The sequence below is a fragment of the Entamoeba invadens genome, assembly GCF_000330505.1.
Source record: "Entamoeba invadens IP1 unplaced genomic scaffold scaff_1105074724635, whole genome shotgun sequence".
NCBI lineage: Eukaryota > Evosea > Mastigamoebida > Endamoebidae > Entamoeba > Entamoeba invadens.
In genome coordinates this window covers 56450-78327 of record NW_004440103.1, presented here as the reverse complement: position 1 = coordinate 78327, position 21878 = coordinate 56450, and the positions used below count along the sequence as shown (strand labels likewise).

At 27.6% G+C, this 21878-nt stretch overlaps 3 protein-coding genes across 3 annotated transcripts; 1 reads left to right on the top strand and 2 right to left on the bottom strand.

Moving 5' to 3' along the window:
• Window positions 1-6088: 6088 nt before the first annotated feature.
• Window positions 6089-8007, bottom strand: EIN_464050 (actin, putative; the record flags this gene model as incomplete). The annotated part of the gene is made up of 5 exons (XM_004253785.1): window positions 6089-6514; window positions 6952-7125; window positions 7167-7354; window positions 7642-7866; window positions 7917-8007. The coding sequence occupies 5 exons, from the start codon at window positions 8005-8007 to the stop codon at window positions 6089-6091; spliced, it is 1104 nt and encodes a 367-aa protein (XP_004253833.1).
• A 3845-nt stretch (window positions 8008-11852) lies between these two features.
• EIN_464040 (hypothetical protein) lies at window positions 11853-13100 on the bottom strand (the record flags this gene model as incomplete). Its single annotated transcript, XM_004253784.1, has 1 exon — window positions 11853-13100. One exon carries the CDS (start codon window positions 13098-13100, stop codon window positions 11853-11855), a length of 1248 nt encoding a protein of 415 aa, XP_004253832.1.
• A 4995-nt stretch (window positions 13101-18095) lies between these two features.
• Window positions 18096-18829, top strand: EIN_464030 (hypothetical protein; the record flags this gene model as incomplete). Its single annotated transcript, XM_004253783.1, has 2 exons — window positions 18096-18214; window positions 18298-18829. 2 exons carry the CDS (start codon window positions 18096-18098, stop codon window positions 18827-18829), a joined length of 651 nt encoding a protein of 216 aa, XP_004253831.1.
• Between the last annotated feature and the right edge of the window lie 3049 nt (window positions 18830-21878).

Genomic DNA, 21878 nt, shown 5'->3' with positions numbered 1-21878 from the left:
AAACTTTGTTGATGCTCTAATATTTGTTTTAATAATTGACTTTCAAGTTACTTTTTGTTGATATTGTTTTAAAAATCTTTGTTCAACACCAGCAAAGTTAACAACACTTATATTAATTAAACTGTAGTTAAACAAGTAACTTTGTTAATTAATAATTTGTATGTACTAATCATTATTGAATTAAATCTATTTAAATTGATATGATGTTTATTAATCAACTTATCATAATATTAGTAAAAAAGTTATAATAGTTTTTATTAATTATGTAATAAAATTGTAATAATATTAATAAAAATTGCCAAATTTGGTAGTGTCGAGCAAGTAATACAACAGTTGTCGGAGCTATATACAACAAGCGTTTCAGTTACACAAGATGCTTAAGTTGATCCTTTTTGTGAAAATGTTGAACACTTCAAATTTGAAAAAGTTATATAAAAAGCTTGAAGTTGCTTAAAATGAACACGGTTAAATATAAAGTGAAACACACATTTTTTCATCTGTCTGAATGTAATAACGTTGTAATTGACAATTTATCATATCGTAAATTTTTGTTATAATTACTGTTTGCTTGTTATTATTAATAATTTTTGCTTCTGCTTACTCAACATTTACTTGTTTGTATTTAACAACACGTAAATTCAATTATTGTATTTGATTAATCACAACAATTGTGAAATAATGATAAAAATATAAAGTTTATTTAAAACATTTTTAATGTTTGAAGGTTGAACATTTAAAACGAAAATGGATACTTCGATAAACTTGATGAGATTATTGTAAGAAAAAAACCTTTTAAACATTAGTTTACACAATTGTTACTGGTTTGGAAAACACTTCAAATAATGACAACGACAAGTTGATTGAGATACACGACATCAGAATATCACATCTTGATGATAAATGTAAATAGAAACACAACCAATTGAAGATTAAATCAATATAATTGTCCAAACAAATAATAACAAAGTTGATAAAATATTCAAATCGAAAAACAACAATTCTAAAAGAAAACATGAAAAAGAAATAATGAAGCGAGAACACATCACATTTAAAAAGTCAACAGATATGAAGATTATGAGTGTTGTGTTTGACTCGGGCAAAGACAATTTGTCACAATGTATTTCTATGTTTGATGCAAAAATGATGAAACAAAGCAACTTGTGCTTTTTGATAGAAGACACAAATCACAACAAGTTTGGTGGTACTTACATGAGAAATATCAATGCTATTGACCATTGGCTCGATAGTGGCAATTTTTATACTTTTCACTTGTAGAAAGTGGCACTTCAAATCCAAAGAGATCGAGAAGCGTGGAAATTATAACAATTATTATTTTTATTTACATCATTAAAACAGTTCATATTACTTTGGATTTAAAAATGGTCATTGTATAGCAGTGTACAAGAAACGTACTGATGAAAACAATTGCAACCTATCCACTTACACCACCAAACAAAAAGAGTTGATTGATAATTACAATTTCACACAAAGAGTGTTTTTGTTTATAACTTATTTGCTTTATTTGTTGTTTTGTGTTTTGTGTGAATTTTAATCATTTGTAACATATATCTTTGCCATACATTTTTTTCATCACTTTGCTGTATATCTTTCTTTGGTAATAAAATATAAAAAATCTTCATTCTATCTTGTGAATTCTATTTGTTAAATAGAAAATTACATACTCGAAGAAAAATCAAAGTCGTACTGTCCAATTCTTATTTTCTATTTCATTATAAATAAACAGTCAAAGGCGTCTATTTTTCGTGAATAAGTGAATTTGGGAAGAGCATCTTTTGAACCAGGAAATACACAAAATTACACAGAACATGAGAATGCGAAAAGGGGGCGAAAAAATAGTTGATGTAGACAACTACTCTGAGTCATGCAAACCAGCCTATCATAAACATGGTGAGTCATAATTGAATTCTTAATAAGTATCAAATAGAAAAAATAAGAAATCTATTTTTAGAAGTGGTGATGGTAATGCAAATTATATATTAAATTCAAAATATACTTTTCTCTTTATATATAGATAAGACTAATAAATCAATCTAAATCCGCTTTTTGATAATATTCTTACATGTATTCATTCCCATTGTTTGAAATTTGTAATTATGACAATTACATAATATTAATGTTAATAATAAAAACAGATTTTTGAACCAAAAACAACCACAAAATAACATGAAAAATGATCATCAAGACATATACCAAAGCTACAACATTAATTCTCAATGATTCACTTTTGTTCATACCAACCTTACATCCAGTGTCGCCTTGTTTGTATGGCGTATTGTATGTGTTTTCAGAAATAATAAATTCTCTTTACACTTATCTCATTTTTTTGTTGTGCACATCTTTCAATTTCTGATTAAACTTATCACATTTTGTTTATTAACAAAAAAAATTCCATCTCACATTTTAACACGGTTCATTGTTCTTCCTTCCAACATTTTTGGTGAAACACATTCTTGACAACCAGTCAAATTAATGAACACTTTGCATTTCTTGAACAATTTCTCCGCACCAACTTTTAAATGCGTTTATTTACAACTGTTTTTCACACACTTTTAGTGGCTTCAATAATCAAAGCATCGTCTTTTCGAACAATTAACTTGTTTTTTTCGTTGAACATCTTGTTATTTTCAATACGAGAGGTACATACTTTTGTTGTTTGTAATTAAATAAAAAATATAGACAATAAGTACGATATAATTTATATTATTAATATAAATGTATAATTGTGATTTCTTTGTTAGAAAATATACATTATTCATTTTAAATAAAACTAATATTTAGTTTCTCAATTTAACGTTAATCAAGACCATCATTCCAAATATTTTTTAGATTAAGTTCGAGTAATAAAAAACTTCATTCCAAATATTTATGTTTTTAAATCAACAATACTTATTTTTAATCACTTATTTACACAAGAAAGCGTGAAATATAAGTCACAATTATTGTTTGAGCTACAACAAACATTTTTTAACACAAAGTATCATTAGTTATTAAATACAAACAAATTAAATGGTATTGTTGATGTAATCTAAATAGGGTACTTCGTTGTCATTAAATATTCAACAAACTCATCAAAAATGTGCAATGTGTTTTTAATGTTTCAAAAAGGATGTCATGAAACGCATAGTTATTGTTGATTAATTAAACCATATTACAATTTGAGATGTTAAATCATTTGATTTCAAATTTTAAAAATAGAATTAAATGATTTGATGTTGTGTTGATGATTTTTAACTGTTTTTTGGTTATAGTTTTCAGAATTTAATTTTATTTAGAGATAGTAAAAGTACTCTGTGTGTGGTCTGTAAATATTTTTGTGTTTTTTACTGTAATATTTCAAACATTCATGATATACAATTTAATCCAACACAAATTCAAATTCAAATCAATCATTTCATTTAGATATGAATATCTTATTTTAGATTGTTGTTGTGATTTAAAATTGTTTTATTTTCATAACAACTTTTTCATCCTCACGTTTTTGAACGTTATACATTTTTATTAATTAATAACTTGACAACTTTTGTGAATTAGAAATAATTAGTTGATTGCATCATCAGTAACATTTAAATAAAAACTGCTTTAATTTGAATTTGGTCATTTTTGTCATCAGATTTACACACAACAACCACAAAATACATCAACATAGATAAACAGTATTCATTAAGGTTTCAATTATGTCAAATACTTTTTATTTGATTATTTGATAATATTTCTGTCGACCTGACTACTATAATAAAATGTATGAATGTTAGATGTTTTATTAATTTTTGAATAGAAAGTTTATAAATAATTAAAATTTGTCTATACGTTTATTACTTACTGTATAATTAATTATAAGCTATTTTAAAATTTATAACAAATGTTCAAATAAAAAACAACGAACTGACAATGTAATCGATCAATTATATCCCAGCGACTTCTTCTTCATTTCTTCTTAAATCTTCATTTATTTCCTTTGTGTCTTTCTCTGTATTATATTTACAATATAAATATTATAATTATAAGCGCTCACACCTCTGTGATTTGTTGTGTAGACTGTTATTGTGCCGTATAAGCGCTATTAATTTGTTTTATTGATTTTTTAATTCAGTCTAACTTTATTTAAACAACAAAGAGGGACTCCTTTATTGTTATAAAAGAGTCGTAATGGCAATGGCTATTTCACAAGGATATCTTGTCCAATTACATTGGTTGCCGACTATGTACAAGCCGGCGTCTATATGCATGATCACTTTCTGTATGGTTAATACTTTAAATTTTAAAACAAGCAGAAACAACCCATGTACAATAATAATGATGTTTTGTAACCAAGTGGGGAAGTGCGCATTGTTTTCGTTTGGTGTTGATTAAAGAGAGAGTGTATGTTAATAATAATAATGTTATTTGTACATTAATGACGCCTTGGTTGTTGGTTGTAATTGTTTAGATATAATAAACATACAGAGAATTACAAGCTTTGAATGTATGCTTGCAATTTTAGACACATTCCATTTGGTTAATACAGCATATTCGTTTTCGAGATATAATACATTTTTAATTCAGGTAGCCGTGTTCAATCAATGTGTTTGAATATCAAATTCTTGCTTTTTATATTGTTTTTTTTTCTAATTATAAATTTCTTATTTATAATCGACCAAAAACACAGTAGTCTATTAACACAATGTCGAAATACAAGCTAATTGGATCTTTGTATGCTATCTCTTGACTTCTTCGATGTTTTAAATTGTATTCAATGTGCATTAATGGTTTTATTAGTGTATTCAAAATAATATCAAACAAATATTAAATAATATTTTTGTCGTTCATGCTTCTATTCAAAAAATCGAAACAATGCCACCGTGTCTCCATTTTCTTTGTTATCCAATTGTTTGTATTGTGTTTTTATTTGAACATTAAAATCAAAGCATTTAAAATTAAAATAGAAGGTATTTTGTGAAAAAAAAACACTTTATTTTATTCTTAAAATAAACAGTTTTTGTTTTTGGATATATATTCCAAAGTTTTATTGATGTTGTTGTAGCAATTGATTGTGATATTTTTGTGATTTTAGAACATTTCCAAAAATTAATTCTATTTAATAATATATTTTTACTTATATTTACTATTAAAAACAATATTTATATATATTTAAATAATAAAATTATTTTTTTGTTTTTCTGTATTTTAAAAATTAAGTAACTGTTATTCGAAAAGTCAAAAAATAAAATATGTCTTTAAAAAAACAACAAAATATTGGTTTTCATTCAATTCCAACTATTTCATTATTCCAAAAATACAATTTAATAAGTTTATCAAAATATTATAATTATTTTTATTATTTGAATCAAAAAATACAATAATTTTTGTTGTTAAATTAAATTATACTAACAACAACACTTATCATTGATATGATTGTAATTTCAATATTAAAAACATACGAAAAATACAACAAAAAAAATTCAAGACTTATTTTATTTTTAAATTCAACAACATGAATCAATTATTTGTCGAATTAATTTTATTTTAAAATAAATTGACAAATAAATCAAAAACTTGGTGGTTGCATATCATTTTAAAATATTTTTTATTTGGTTTTTTATGATTTTTTAAAAAATGTGCCTTCTTTTCGTTTTTGTTTTTTCTTCTTTACAATTGCTGTTTGTGTCTTTACAAATTGATTTAATTAAGTTTGAGACTTTAAAAAAGTTATTAAAATTAATAATTAATTCTTATTATAGATTGTGAATTGATTTTTGTTTGAAAAATAACAAATAATTACTTAATTTTTCATTGGTATCTTGACAACTATCAAATAATAATGATTGTAAATAATAATCATTTGAATTTCTCTACACTTTTGGAAGTGTCGTCTTCGAACCTCTTATACCCGTAGAGAACACGACATCTTATATATCGACGCCCTCTCCTTCCGGGGCAATGAACAACAAACAGAACCTAATCATCATCAATCCACCACATGTACAGAACGTCGCTAAGTGACCAAACTTGGACGAGAATGGTTCAGAAATAGCTGTTCCGATCATAAGAACAACAAACAAACCGCTGTTCCAGCAAATCCAAACAACTGTTATGGCTTTCTTCCAATCCGATCGACTAATAAGAAACTGACTATGAAGCCAGGGAATGCAATTGAGACTAATATCAAATTTTTTATTGCAGTGGAGATCGGGCCTTGCCGGTGATCACTGTCCGTGTCTTTCGGTTTAAATCCAATGACTTGTAGTACCGTGGAATTAAACATCGAGTTGCCATAGAACGCAATATCAACGAAGAACCAACAACCAGCGGTCCCAAATAAGTAATACCAATTCTTCTTAATCAGTCGCTTCACCTCACTCTTCGTAGCCTTTGCAGCTACTTTCTTCTTTGGCATCGGCATTATAATTCTGTGATATAAGGTGAGGATACATGGGACTGCACCAAGTGCTGAAGCAACTCTCCAGACCAAATCCAAGTCAAGTGGTGTTACCAACAAAATGGGGACTATAGTCGGCTTCAAAATATTTCAGATACCCTGCATAAATAAGATGAAAACTAATTTTCTTTCTCTGTTATTGGGTTTGGCATCTTCAGAGGCTATGGAAGAGGACAGGGGTTTTTCCCACTTTTCTAATATTAAACAATAAATTGTTGTTTATATTCAACTATTTGGTAAATGTTTTAGTTGTTTGGGAAATATCTTTATTATGTAGTCAAATAAATTCTATTGAACATATTCTGAAGTTGTTTTAAAATTTAATTGTTTTATTAAACAATTTTTTAAACATGATTTTAATTTGATTTTAAATTTTTGAACAATTAATCATGAATTTATTTATTTATCAGAATCTCAATGTTGAAACTTATAAATTTTTACAATGCTTTATATTGTGTTTAAAATTCAAAAAACAAAATTGAAAACAAAAAGTTTTAGAAGCACTTTCTGTGGACGATGGCTGGTCCAGACCCGTCGTACTCTTTCTTGGTGATCCACATGTTCTGGAAAGTGGACAATGAAGCAAGAATTGAGCCTCCAATCCAGACGGAGTACTTTCTCTCTGGTGGTGCAATGACCTTGATCTTCATTGTTGGTGGCGCAAGAGCAACCATCTCCTTCTCAAGTTGCTGATGATGCCTGGGTACATTGATGTTCCACCAGACAAGACGATGTTTCCGTACAAGTCCTTTCTGATGTCGACATCGCACTTCATGATTGAGTTGTAAGTTGTCTCGTGGATACCTAATGCTTCCATACCAAGGAATGATGGCTGGAAGAGTGTTTCTGGGCATCTGAATCTCTCATTGCCAATAGTGATGACTTGACCATCTGGAAGTTCGTATGACTTCTCGAGTTCTGATTATGAAACAGCTTTCTGCATTTTTTTTTGTTGAAGTCAAGAGCAAAGTAACAGAGTATTTTTTAGTGTCTCTGACAATTTTTCTTTCAGCAGTTGAAATGAATGAATAACAACTTTTAGTCAAGATCTTCATGAGGTAGTCAGCGAGATCTGATCAGCAAAATCAATTCTGAGAATGGCGTGTGGAGTGAGAATCCTTCATGGATTGGGACGCAGTGAGAGACACCGTCACCAGAATTTATGACAATAAAGTCGTTCTATCAATGGCGTACAATGAAAGAACGCCCCAATTCAACGTACATGGCTGGGACGTTGAAAGTCTTGAACATGATTTGTGTCATCTTTTCTCTGTTAGCCTTTGGGTTCATTGGGGCTTCGGTCAAGAGGACTGGGTGCTTTTCTGGTGCAATTCTGAGCTCGTTGTAGAAAGTGTGGTGCCAGATCTTCTCCATGTCGTCCCAGTTGTTGACAATACCGTGTTCAATTGGGTACTTCAAAGTCAAAATACCTCTCTTTGAGGTGTTTCATCTCCAACATAAGTGTCCTTGTTGCCCATACCAGCCATTACTGAGACTTGTTTTGGTCTTCCAACAATTGATGGGAAGACAGCTTGTGATGCGTCATCACCAGCTAAACCGGCCTTGCACATACCGGATCCATTATCTACAACAAGTCTTGTACTTCAGCTCCTTCTTCTCCTATTTGAATGTCTTCTTCTTTCAAGTTTGTTGCTTATATATAAATTGGTTAAAATTTTTTGTTGAAGATATCGTTAGGCAGTTCTTTTAGTTCGCTTCAGTCTTTGGAGTTTTTATTTATTAACTTTTCAAATTCCAAGTAAACATTCTAATTTTAAATCAATTAAAAATTGTTAAAAAATAATATAAAACAAAAGTGTATAAAATGCAAGAGGTAGGGTTCGAACCCACGCCTTCGAAAAGACTCGTACCTGAAACAAGCGCCTTGGACCACTCGGCCACTCTTGCTTCACTTTCAATTATAAAAAATAAAATAAACTACAATAATTCATATGTTTTAAAATAATTAAACTACTGAATATAATTATAATATAAAATACAAAAATTAATAAAACTATCTTATTCATTTTAATCACTGGTTATTTTAACGTCATCTAATGTTGTTAATTTTACTGATATAATACTTTTTTAGACTGAACATTGTTGCAAACAATATAATTTCATATTAAATATTGTTATGATACTATTTTCAAATTATAAATTAAACTGTTTTTGAAAACTCTGTACTGGGATGCCCCGATTTTTTAGACAAATAATTTCTAAATATTTTTTCCTTTGCTTAACCCTCATTTTTTGTTCAAAATATTTACTCGAAAAAAACAAAATAACGAACTTGACTTTTTTAAATTTTACTTGACAAATAAATCTTGCACCAAAAATTTACTTGAAAAATATAAAAAACAAACTTGGGATTAAAATTTTGATTACCATAACACGATTTTTGCCAAAAAGATAAAACACAACTTTATAATTAAATGTCCATGTTTACAGAATCACCAAGTCGTGTTTTGTATAAAAATGAAAAGTACTAATGAGTAAAACAAGCATTGAGAGAAAAAAAATAACATTAAGACTTACAATTGAAAAGTTTTTTTTTAATTTTTGAACTGTTTATTTTATTTAAGACTCTTTTGATTAATAACTTTGATTGTTTAAATGTTTGTTTTATGTTATCGATTACTTTTTTAATTGTTGAAATAAACAAAAACTTATTATTAATTTAAGTGTTGTATCATTTGATGCAATGATGTCTTTATTACATCATTAGTTAATCATTATATTATCGTTTATTTTGTGTTTGTTAGAAATATGTTGTTTTACTCACGTTTAGTTACAAAATAAACCACTGACCAAATAACGAACCTAGAAAATCGGGGAAGATTTACCCAATATTTGGGTGATTTCCCGATTTTTTGTTCAATAATTGAAACTGTATTGGTTTTTAAGGGTTTTAAACTGTGTACCGTTGTTGGTTCAACAAACAGTAAAATAAAACAAATAAAAAATAGGAAATAACGGGAAACTGGGACAAAGGGTTTTTATAAATTTTGGAAACGGTACAGAGTTTTGGAAAACATTTTAATTGATTGATTTTTGTGAAACACATCGAGTTTAAAAAGTAGTGTCAACAAGTTTAATGATTTTGAAAAACAAAACTAAACGATAAAGGTTTAAATAAGACGTTGTAAATCAACGACAAATCATTTTAACAAGAAAAAACTTTGTTATTTTGTTTGATTTTACTGCACTTGGTAAATAATTGATAATTTTGAAAATTAATTAATTTAGTTTGTTTTACTATATTTATAATAAAAAATAAGTGGTCAATTTCCGAAATATTAAATGAATATTTGAATACACTTTTAACAGGAAGTGTTTTTAAGTGTTGAATTAAAAAATAAACGAAATTATTAAACAATTTAAAAAACAATTATAATAGCATTAAATTAAATTAAATTGATCAAAAACACCAAATCTCAAGTTTATAAAATATAGTTAGTTTCACAACAATTCCTTATTTTTTCATAACAAGGAAAAATAGATTTCTGTTTCATAACAATTAGATTTGTACATTTTTTCAGCCCTGTTTTAAAATAATTATTTTTTGTTTTACAATTTGCGTGATTGTTGCATAATTGGCATTATTGTTGCATATCAATATCAGGTGTTTCAGAACTATTAATTTATCCTCAAATCAATAATTTATTGTTCCAAAACAAAAAGTTGTTTCATAATTATTGTATTTTGTTTTAAAATAATATAGTATTATTGTATAATCGCATTGTATAATTTCACAACAAAACGTTATAAATTAACACAAAAAATAAATATTATCAAAACAAAACTCTTTTAATAAACAATTTAAATTGGTATAATTTTATAATCTATTCGATAAAAATTAATATTAAACACGAGATAACTTAAAAAAATACATGTCTTCATGGGAAAAACTTAACGAGTCACTACCAAGGTAGAGTGAGTAATCACTCTGCATATTATTGTTGGTGTGATATAGTCGAAGCTCTAATCAGTATTTGATCGGACCCCTGATAATGATTTCAGTAAAAAAAGTGATGATGGTTTGCTTCTTCCATGTTATTCTTGTTCTTGATATAAAAGTACATTTTTGACACACTAACAATTTCAAAGAATAGTTCCTCCTTCAATTCTTTTTTTAACTCCTCTTTTGTAAAAGCCTTTTTGGTTTCTCTGAGAATTTTTCCTTCAAGTGACAACTTTTTGGCAATAGCTGAAAGAAGTGAAGTACTGTATTTAAACTTTCTTCCTTGTTTTCTGGGTTTCGATATGTCTTCTCCTTTCGCCAATTGTCCCAATAATCTTTTAACTGAAGACTCACTAATACGATTTTTTTCACCAAATTTATAGAACTTCCAGTATTTTGCCTTCCCATATTCAGCGTATTCTTCAGTTAAAGTCTTCCTCTGTGTTTCTGTAACAACGACATAAATCCTCTTAGTCCTCTCATTATTCAATTGTTGAGCTGTGTGTACAAATGGCTGAGGTGGTAGTGGGACTAATGAGGTAACAATGTCATCGGCTGTTTTTCTTTCTGCCATTTCTACCGGTTGTGGTGTTTCTACAAATAAAAAACCTCTTCGCGATTAAAAATCCTTTGACTTCATCTCCGTGGGTGAACTCAAAGAATCCAATTGCGATTATATTATTTTTTAGTTTATAGTTTATTTTTTGTGTTAATTTATAACGTTTTGTTGTGAAATTATACAATGCGATTATACAATAATACTATATTATTTTAAAACAAAATACAATAATTATGAAACAACTTTTTGTTTTGGAACAATAAATTATTGATTTGAGGATAAATTAATAGTTCTGAAACACCTGATATTGATATGCAACAATAATGCCAATTATGCAACAATCACGCAAATTGTAAAACAAAAAATAATTATTTTAAAACAGGGCTGAAAAAATGTACAAATCTAATTGTTATGAAACAGAAATCTATTTTTCCTTGTTATGAAAAAATAAGGAATTGTTGTGAAAATAATTGTATCCATTTTAAAAATTTGATAATGTGCATAACATTACACAAACAAAAAACATAATAAATTGTCTCTATATTATGGAATAACAAGTCAATTAAATTATTTGGTTTTATTTTCATATTATTGATTAAAAACTGATACTTTTTCTTGATATAACTTAATTCTGTTATATTAACTTTTGTTTTTAATTTTTAAAAAGACGTGGTATATACTCACCAAATTACAAAATCTTACATTTAAGTAATCTCTGTTACCAGGAGGTGGAAGAGGGGGTCGGCTTTAGTAACCTCCTCCTATTTCTCGCGCGCTTTAAGAAAATGATAAAATTAATTTCGCTAATAATTAATTGTTTTTTTCAATTATTATTATTTTTATTAATAATAAAAAATAAATAAATGAAATATTATCAAATTAACTCATTTGCTTTAATGAACTACTGTGTTTGATGAAAAACAACATCTACCAATTGATTTTACGTTTGATGGTATGTTAACACTAGTTAAACTACTGCATCCATCAAAACAATTATCACCAATTGATGTGACAGTCGATGGTATTGTAACGCTGCTCAAACTACTACATTCACAAAAACAATAATCACCAAATGAGTTAACACTAGATGGAATTGTAACACTGCTCAAACTACTACATTCACAGAAACAACCATCACCAATTGATGTGACACCTAGTGGAATTGTAACACTGCTCAAACTACAACATTCACAGAAACAACCATCACCAATTGATGTGACAGTCGATGGTATTGTAACGCTGCTCAAACTACTACATTCACAAAAACAATAATCACCAAATGAGTTAACACTAGATGGAATTGTAACACTGCTCAAACTAATACATTTACAGAAACAACATCTACCAATTGATTTTACGTTTGATGATATGTTAACACTAGTTAAACTACTGCATCCATCAAAACAATAATCACCAATTGATGTGACACCTAGTGGAATTGTAACACTGCTCAAACTACTACATTCACAGAAACAACCATCACCAATTGATGTGACACATGGTGGTATTGTAATACTGCTGAGACTGTTGCATCCAAAGAAACAATTATCACCAATTGATGTCACGCTTGATGGTATTGTAACACTAGTTAAACTACTGCATCCATCAAAACAATTACCATCAATAAATGTTACGCTCAATGGTATGATATAACCATATTTATTTCTATCATTTTCAGTGTAAGTGACATTTTTAAACTGGATGTTTCGACTTTTGTTTCTGTCAACCGTTCCAAAATCAACACTGAACCACACAATAATTCGAAAGAACTTTTTCTTTAAAATGGTTATATCTCCATTGTCTTCATTTTCTTCTGTGTTGGTCATAAATTCATTGCCAAAATTTTCATCTTTTTTATTCCACAAGTGAAGTGTCTCGATGTTTGGAAAGTATCCAAGTGTTTTGGAATTCAACGAAAACGGATTAAAATGAAACTTTCCCATATTACCACTAAACTTCTTGCATACAAACTCCAAGTTTATAAAGTCTTTGATAGTCTCAAAGTACTTCGATACTATCATAGCATGATAACCAGAAAGTCCACACATTTTTATAATTACAGTTTTTCGGTATTTAAATATTTCAAAATCCTTCTTTGTAAACAACTTTAATAAATTATAGATCAATATATAATTCACCATTACAAGTTATGAGATTATTTTCGTAAAAATACCCATTCTTAAATGATAATTTATTATTAAAATATAATACAATATTATAGTGCTAAATATAATAAAAAATGGGTCACCAAAATGATATTCATTGTATTTATATAGTTAAAATATTTCATTAAAACTGTTGTTTTTAATTTAGAAAATTAAATTAAAATGTTATTAAATAAACAAATAAAATATTCAAACAAAATCACAACAAATTTGTTATATTGTCGAATAAAATAGTTTTTTTTACCATTGCTTGTTGAACCTGGTTTTAATAAAACAGCTGTTGTGAAATGTTTAAGGTAGCGAAAAGTCAAATATTGTTTCTTTAAACTTGCATTACAGAGTCAGTGCACTTGATATGGGTGTACTGATTGCTGATGGGCAATACAAAGGACTGTTTGAAAAGTGACTTAATGCTGCTTCTAATGAGGTGAAAGAGTCGAAGATTCAAATTATTCTGTTCATAGATAAAAGCCACACTATTTTGTATGCGTGTGCAACAGGAGAAAGCCATTATAAATTGACAGTCGCGGACATGCTTTTGTTGCAGCTTCGTCGCTGTCAAAGAGATTCATCAATGAGAATTTCTTGCAAGAGGAGGCAATTGATTTGGTTGACGGCGTGTGCAACAATCTTCACATAAAAAATTCACAATCAGAGGAAATCAAAAACTTGTAAAGAAAAAACACACAACCGACACTAGAGAAGATGGCATTTGAGAGAGCTGAACCAGACAACAAGAGATCTTGAGGTTGCGCAGACTTAAAGTGTCATGCAATCCCAGAGGTAAAAGTGGCTCATAAAATTGAAGAACCAAACAAAAGTAACACTAATGCTGCCGGTGCAAATGATCCCCACAGCTAATAGATGACGTGGTGAGCAAATGGACCTATCACAGTAAGCAGTGACACAGAACAAGAAGACAAGATTACTTAAATTGGTGACGAGATACACACAAGTTGTTTGGCGTGGTGAGGATGTGACCCGAGACTCTTTTAAGAAGCAGAAGTTGTTATTGTTCAGACACTAACTTAACTAAGTAATTCATGTTCCTTGTGCCAAGTGTTGTTGGCAAGACAAAGATTGCAAAGGCACTTGCAGAGCAGTCAGAAGAAAACCATACAGCATTGTTCTGTTTGATGAAACTGCGAAGGCGCACCTACAAGTGTTTAACGACTGACGTCTCACAGATGGAAGAAAATAAAACAATCAACTTCATTACGTACGCGTTTTTTGATTGTTTGTAAATAGGCAACTTGTTCAAGAAGTATCAATTTGGTCTCCATTCAGAAATGTCATTTTCAAATTTATCACATTCATCCCATTTTATTTTAAGTTCAGAATTTGTTTTTTCGAATCTTCTAATGCGACCTTTTAGTTTTTCATAGTCTTAACTTTCTCTTGTTGAGATATCTAAATGTTTTTTAACAGTTTCGGCTCATACTATGATTTCAGCAACATTCTTCTTAATCAAAGCAAAAACATTTGCTCAAGAATGTAAACTGGTGCATTGGTTTTAAGTGTTAAGACTTGGCGTTGAGTGCTTTGATTTGTTCTTTTATTAGTGTTGTTTTATCTTTCATACAAATGCGTGTTGAGACACTTTGTATTGTTTTTTACGGCTTCAAATATTCAGCCAATTGTTTATATTTTTCTATCCTCGGTGTCTTTATTCTACACAGTAATAAACAACGCATTATGACATATAATTAGAACAAATTTAAATTGAATTTGGTTTAACATTTTTTCAAAAGGTTTATAGTTTATGTTCATATTTTATTGTAATTTAAAGTTCATTGAATAATAAGTTGGAATTTGTAATTTATTGTATTTTACTTTTTTATCACAAATTTTTAAGATTTTTTATTATTAACTGGTTTTTATCTGTCACAGTGTGACAGAACCCATCGTTATATTATTAAAGTCTGTCCATTAACTGTATTTTGTGTCAAATTTCAATGTAATGTTCCAAACTCGTGGGAGTAGATAAGCTTCAAAAGGGATATTATATATATGAATATTTAGATGTTATTTAACCAATAACCCAACTAATAACATAAATAATATTTTTCATTTGACCACATAGTGGCTGAATACTTCATTTTTTAATTATTTAAAGGTTTCTTGAGGATAAGGTGTATCCTCAGGATCAAGGCTATCTTTATTAAAAGATATTTTTCTGAGGATACAAAAATAAAATCCATAAGGGTCAGTTCCCCATAAGGCCCACTCTCATAACTCAAGTTATAATTTACACTTAATATTTCGAGTCAAAGTTCGAATTTTAAATAATGGTAATAATTTGTCATAAATGCCAAAAGATTAAATACAATCAAAAAATCGCCACAATAATCAGTAAACAAAAACAATAATTATATCTCGCTTACTTGAGACGGGAAATAATAAAGTGTGAATTGTATTTGTTCACATTATAATTATAAACTTATTGATATTATTTACGAATCCTTTTTAATAACAAAACGATTGAATTTACATTTAAATTGATAATTGTTTTTTTATCAAAATGAAAAATTGAAAAAGTCGAAAACACTGATTTTCTAAAAATGTATTTTTAAAATAACAAATTTATTAATAACTTTGTAATTTATGCAATTATTCAAATTTATTGTAATAACAAAGTTAATCATATTGTGTATATTTTAATATGAATGTTTCATTTTGATATTAACTTGTGTTTTAAACAGATTTAGAGTTCTGATGATGGCAATTATTTTCTGAGGATGACAGAAATAGAAAGTTTACACTTTTACATCTATCTGAAATGTATATTGAGTAAGTTACTATTTTTGAATATGGGAACACGTCATTTCACTTTTTAGATGTTTAAGTCTGTGTTGACAATGTCTGTTTGTTACACGACTTACCATCCTCAGAGATATGTATAGCACTGCCACTATTGATTTAAAATTCTATAAATAAAATTATCAAACAATTTATAAAGTGAGTTTTGATAATTGATTATATCAAAAATCGTCAAAACACAACAAAAACGCCAATTAATATATAAAATTGATTAATAAATTGAACACATTTTTATTGAGAATTGATATTGTATAAAAAATAATATAAACATATATTTCTTGTGTTTATATGTTTTGAAATATAAATAAAACCGTTTAAAACAAAAACAATAATTTTACAAATTTGTTTATTTATCAATCGTTGTTTCATCGATATCCAAAACCTCGCGTTTTGAATTTGCGCAAATACATAAATTGTCATCGCATAAAGTATTAATTATCATTATGTTATTTGCTATCAATTTTTATTGTTTGAAATATCATGAATTGATTTATAATAAATTATTTTTGTAAAAAAATTAAAAATTGTTCGATAAATTTGTTTTGTGATTTTGATTAAAAATCGACTTTTTCGATAATTTAAATGTCTGTCAAATGTTTTCATTTAAACCAAGGTTAGTCAAGTGGTAAATCAGAAAATAGAAATAGATTATTTTTTTTGTAAAAATCAACTGAAAGAATCATCTTTCAAAAAATCTATAAATAGCATTTTTAAAGAAAATCATGTGTTTCAAAATATACCTTTTTGATCTTAGGCAAAAAAATCCAAAATGAAAGAAATTATGTTTAAGATATTTACCATCCTCAGAAAAATTACAATCCTCATGAATCCCTTAAAAATGATGATATAGAAAATATTTTTTACAAAAAACAAAAAAGTAAAAATGTTTATTTTTTTGTAATAAAACAACATAGTATAAATGAAATTAATTTTACTTGTAAAGAATAAACTCTACATGTGATTCACAGCATTATTTGAAATTCATATTCATGTGTCAACCACTTGCTGATTTGTATAAATTGTATGTATAAACATTATTAATATGCCATTTTGAAAAAGACCAAATGTAAAACAAAAGAAAATATGTAATTTTTGTGGAACATCACATGAAATTGTGTTGTTTATACTTTTTGTTTAAGTTTTTCAAACAACTATTTCAACTATTAAGGCAGGGTAAAAATTGAGTTTATCAAATGACAACTTAATTAACAACGTAACAAACTTTAATCATGTGTTTGGAATACGAAGATTTTTTATATTAAAATAATTACATTTGCGGGTCTCGTTTTGAAATTACATTTTATTTCACAACCTACAAATTATAAACATTCACAAAATACTCCATTTTGTAATGTTCATCAAATGTAAAATTTATTTGAAACATTGTTTTATTATTTTAATATTTTTTATAAGAATTATTTAATTAATGACATTTAATTGATTTAACTGTTGATTTTAGTTACATCATAAATATTATTATTACTAATACATTTGAAATAAAAAATATTTCAAATATACCCGGGTGGTTTTTGTTTTTTAAAGAACACAAACTTTATGTATTTATGTTATTTTTACCATTATATAATTAAATAGACATTGTTATTTTTTATATTTTTAAATAATACAATCGATAAATAAATTATTATAAAATTATATAATTATAATAAATGCATTTAAAGACAAGTTTGTTTTCATTTCAAAATATTTAAAAATAATAAGCGAATAATTTAAATTAAGATCAAAAAGACCAGACAGTGCCAAAACCATTGCATTGTGTTAAGATTTATTAGCTATTTTGGTATTTGTTCTTAAAATGTGTTGTTTTGTTTTCATTCATTTTTCAAATGTCCAAATAATTAGTATAAAAAGAAAAAGAAAATTCTGTGATTCATTCAATGTTCTCTCTCTTCCTGTTTGTTGCAGTATCACTTGCGGCTTATCCAGTCGACTTACAGTACCCAGTCCCATTCTGGCACGTTTTTGTTGGTATTGACACGCATTTTGGCACTTTTTTTTAATTACGAAGTCGATGTTCCAAACAACATTGGCAACAAGTGTTATACAATCACAACTGGTGTGTCTGTCAAAATTGAAAATACTCAGTTGAGCATTTTTGACAATTCAAATTGTAATGGGTACAGAAAAACATACATGGATGCAAATGAGTATTACAAACAGTGTGGCATTTGCAACGGGTTTGGAATAGCTGGAAGCTCATATCCCGCATACATGGTGATTCCCCTCGACAATCCAATCATGGGAAATATGTGGTTGATACTACTATAGCCAATTGCCCGGCTGGTAATTACATTCCATCGTACATTCTCTCAACACAAAAAGAACTTAGCTTCAGTTACATCTTAGGTGGTGTCAATAATGTTTACAACTTTGGATTCAGAATCAATCAAAATGACAAGAATCACATCAAAGGCGAGTGGCTAGACAAACTTCCAACAGATTCAACGGCTAAAGTATTGTTCTCAATAGAAAACAAAATATGCACACTTGTCAAAAATCACTGGGTTAAAATCGAGTTGGACACTTTTGATGTTGACAACTGTGAAATTGTCACAAAACCTGGTCAATGCTACAAAACAAGAGCTGCAGTCGATCCTGTTGAACCTTCTAAGCCAGTCGAACCATCACAACCAGAAACATCAGAAAAACCATCAGAGCCAGAAAAGCCAGTGGAACCTTCAAAACCAGTAGATCCACCAGTGACTTCCACAGAACCTTCAGAGACAGATAAACCAGAAGAACAAGTTAAACCCGAAGAACCAGTCACTTTTGTTATACCAAACGAAAATTCAGAAATTTCAAAACTTGATGGTGCTTTGTCCATGACAATTTCCGTGTTGATTGGAGTTGTTGTTTTGTTAATGTAATCCATTTTCATTTTCATTGTTGTTGTTGTTAAAGTGTAATGTAAAACACACAAATTTATTAAAATTATCAATTATATCAAATTAACAATTGAAATGTATAATGAAAATGATTCGATGTAATTTGCATTGAAAATAATTGAAAATTCTAAATGATAATTTTGGATGGAACATTGAAGCGGAGTAATTTTTGAAAATAAATAAACTGTCATTTTTTATGTTTAACCAATACCACCACAATTTTTTTATTGGAAGTGATTTTTAACACGTTTCCTTGTTTCCCTGTTAATTTTTTTATTAGGCAGTGTTATTTTTTTCTTTTTTTTGTCGTTTGGTCTTTTTAAAAAGATTGTCATGCCTGTTTTATTTTTTCATAACATTTTTCTGCACAAGGATATTACTCAAATTAACTAACAAATAAGAACTAGTTTAAATAAGATATTATATCGAAGATATAATTTTAATATTTTTCGGGATTTACGCAATAGAAACATCAAAAATCCCGAGACATATATTTTCAAGCCGATAAAATTTATAGTATTAAGCGATGTACTTGGAGTGTCCAAAACAGATTCACTATCAAGTACATTTCAACCACCTTAAATGTCATTGTTATTGAATATATAGATTAATATATACATTACATATAACAAACTTGTTTACTTATTGTTGTTATACATTCTATAACACAGTTTGTTGTAGTTCAATGAATTGAAAAGATAATAGTTTGCTAACTTGTCTGTTTTGCGTTTTTTCAATACTTCGTAGCAAGTTCCGTTGTTTTTATACAAGTTATTGGTGTGATTGTTTTCAACCTTTTTACTAAAAATCCATCTAAAATTTAATTTGATTATTTTTGAGATGTGAACAAAAATTCTGAGTTGGTGAAAAACAATCTTGAAAAATAAAACAAACTATATGGTTCTTAAAAACAACTATATTTTATGTTTCAAAAAATAAACTAATTATTAATTAGTGATAAAAACATAGCGGAATAACAAGATCGATTAGACTATCAACACAAACATTGTTGTCTATTTTCTTTCAAACATAATATATTTTTCAAACATATCTAATTTGACAAAAAAAAATAATTGTGAATATCATTTCTTAACACTTAACTGGCCGAAAACCAATTTTTTATTAGAATAATAACAATATCAAAAAATGCCTTCTTGAAAAAAGTCATTAAAAAAGACCAAAAACCCCTTCTTGGCCGAAAAACCGAAAAATGACCCAAAACTTAGTCAAAAATAATAAAAATGAGGACTCAATTACCTAAGATTTGTTTTTGAGGTTAAAAATAGCAACACTTTTTTTTCAAAAACACAGTCAAACTTTTCAAAAGCAAGAATGTATGGTAATTTTTGTTCTCTCAAGAACGGGAATTTTCGCCAATCAAACATCAAAACCTGTTCTATAGAAAACTCGATTTTTGGATTCAGTCTAAACTGCTTTCTATTGAGAGTTGCGCAATTCAAAAGTGCCGCGTTTAATAGGTTTTACTATATTTCAGAACCCCAAATTTGTTTTATTAAATAATAATATATCCAATATACAATAACAAATTTTGTTGCATAAATAAGACGTATATTAATAATATAAAAACGAACCATAACAAACTCAATTTAATTTGATGTGTGACGGTGTTGACTAGATAAACAGCAAGTTGCTTTTAATTCGATAATATGTTGTTTTTATTGATGTTTTAGTTCGTGTCATTAAAAATAGATCTGAAAAAAAACAAAAAAATAAATTATTAATATTATTATAACATTATCATAACAAATAGTAAATAATATGATAAAAAATATATAAAACTATTTATTTAGTTATTTAATTAATATTATGTAACAATAGTTTACATTATTATATTTTCCAAACACCATTTTTGTCTTTTTTTGCAAAATCCAAAAATTTTTATGATATTAGTTTATGTTATTATAATTATACAAAACAATTATTTAATTATGTCGTCATATTCAAAAATATTTTTATAAAATTTTTACCAAATTTCATTTTGAAACATGAAATTCATGAAAAATGAAATGAAAGGCAAAAATCAAATTTGGTATTAAATTATTTGAAAATTTATATTTTTTGGCTTTAGGCCATTTGAGTGTTAAACAACGCGTCGAAAGTAAAAAATTATTACTCCAACTATCATTTTCGGCACAACATCGTTTTCGTTGTTGTTTAAAAACAGTAAAACCTTGGTACTTTTACAAAGTCGTTATTTGCTATTGATAAAATGGTATAATTACATTAATATCATAATTAATCTATAAAATCAAATCAAAATATTATCATAATACATTCAAAGTAAATGGTTTAATATTAATAAAAAAAAGTAAGGCTAATGTTTGGTTATTCAAAAAATAGATTTAGGCAAAAACGGTATTATTGTGAAATAAATTAACAGAAAAAACACACAAAAAATAAAACCTGTTAAAAAATTTGTTCCAACCCATCAATATTTTAAAATTGGTGGTGAAAAATTAATTCCAATAAACAAATAACATTTTAGTGTTTATAGAAATCTTATTCGATTAACCTCTCACAATTTATATATAACATCAGTTACAAAAATAAAGTAAGCAAAAATAGCAACATAAAAATGACCAATAAAAAGTGTAAAAAAAGTTTAAAAACATTAAACATTCCTTTATATATGCTTTTATTTTTGTATTATTTGATATATCTTTGAAATGTTTAGCAAACAAAAATTATTAAAACGAGTCAATTAATCATACACAACTTCTCGTTCTTATCGTATTTGTATTTATTGGTTCATTTTATATACTTTTGAAATAGTTGTTTGAATAATGTGAAACGGTTCCGTTTCTTTAATGTTATTATTATTATCAGTTTCCCTTCGTGTTTTATGAAGAGTTTCACAGTACACTTACAAAACTACCACCTTTGTTTCTTCCATGAGTATAACAGTCATACCTCTGATTGACTTATTTCAATGCCCGTTTCTCCGTGTTAACAAGAAAAAAAGATCTCTTGTCGCTACCGTCATATTCAAACCAAAGTTCATACCACTTTC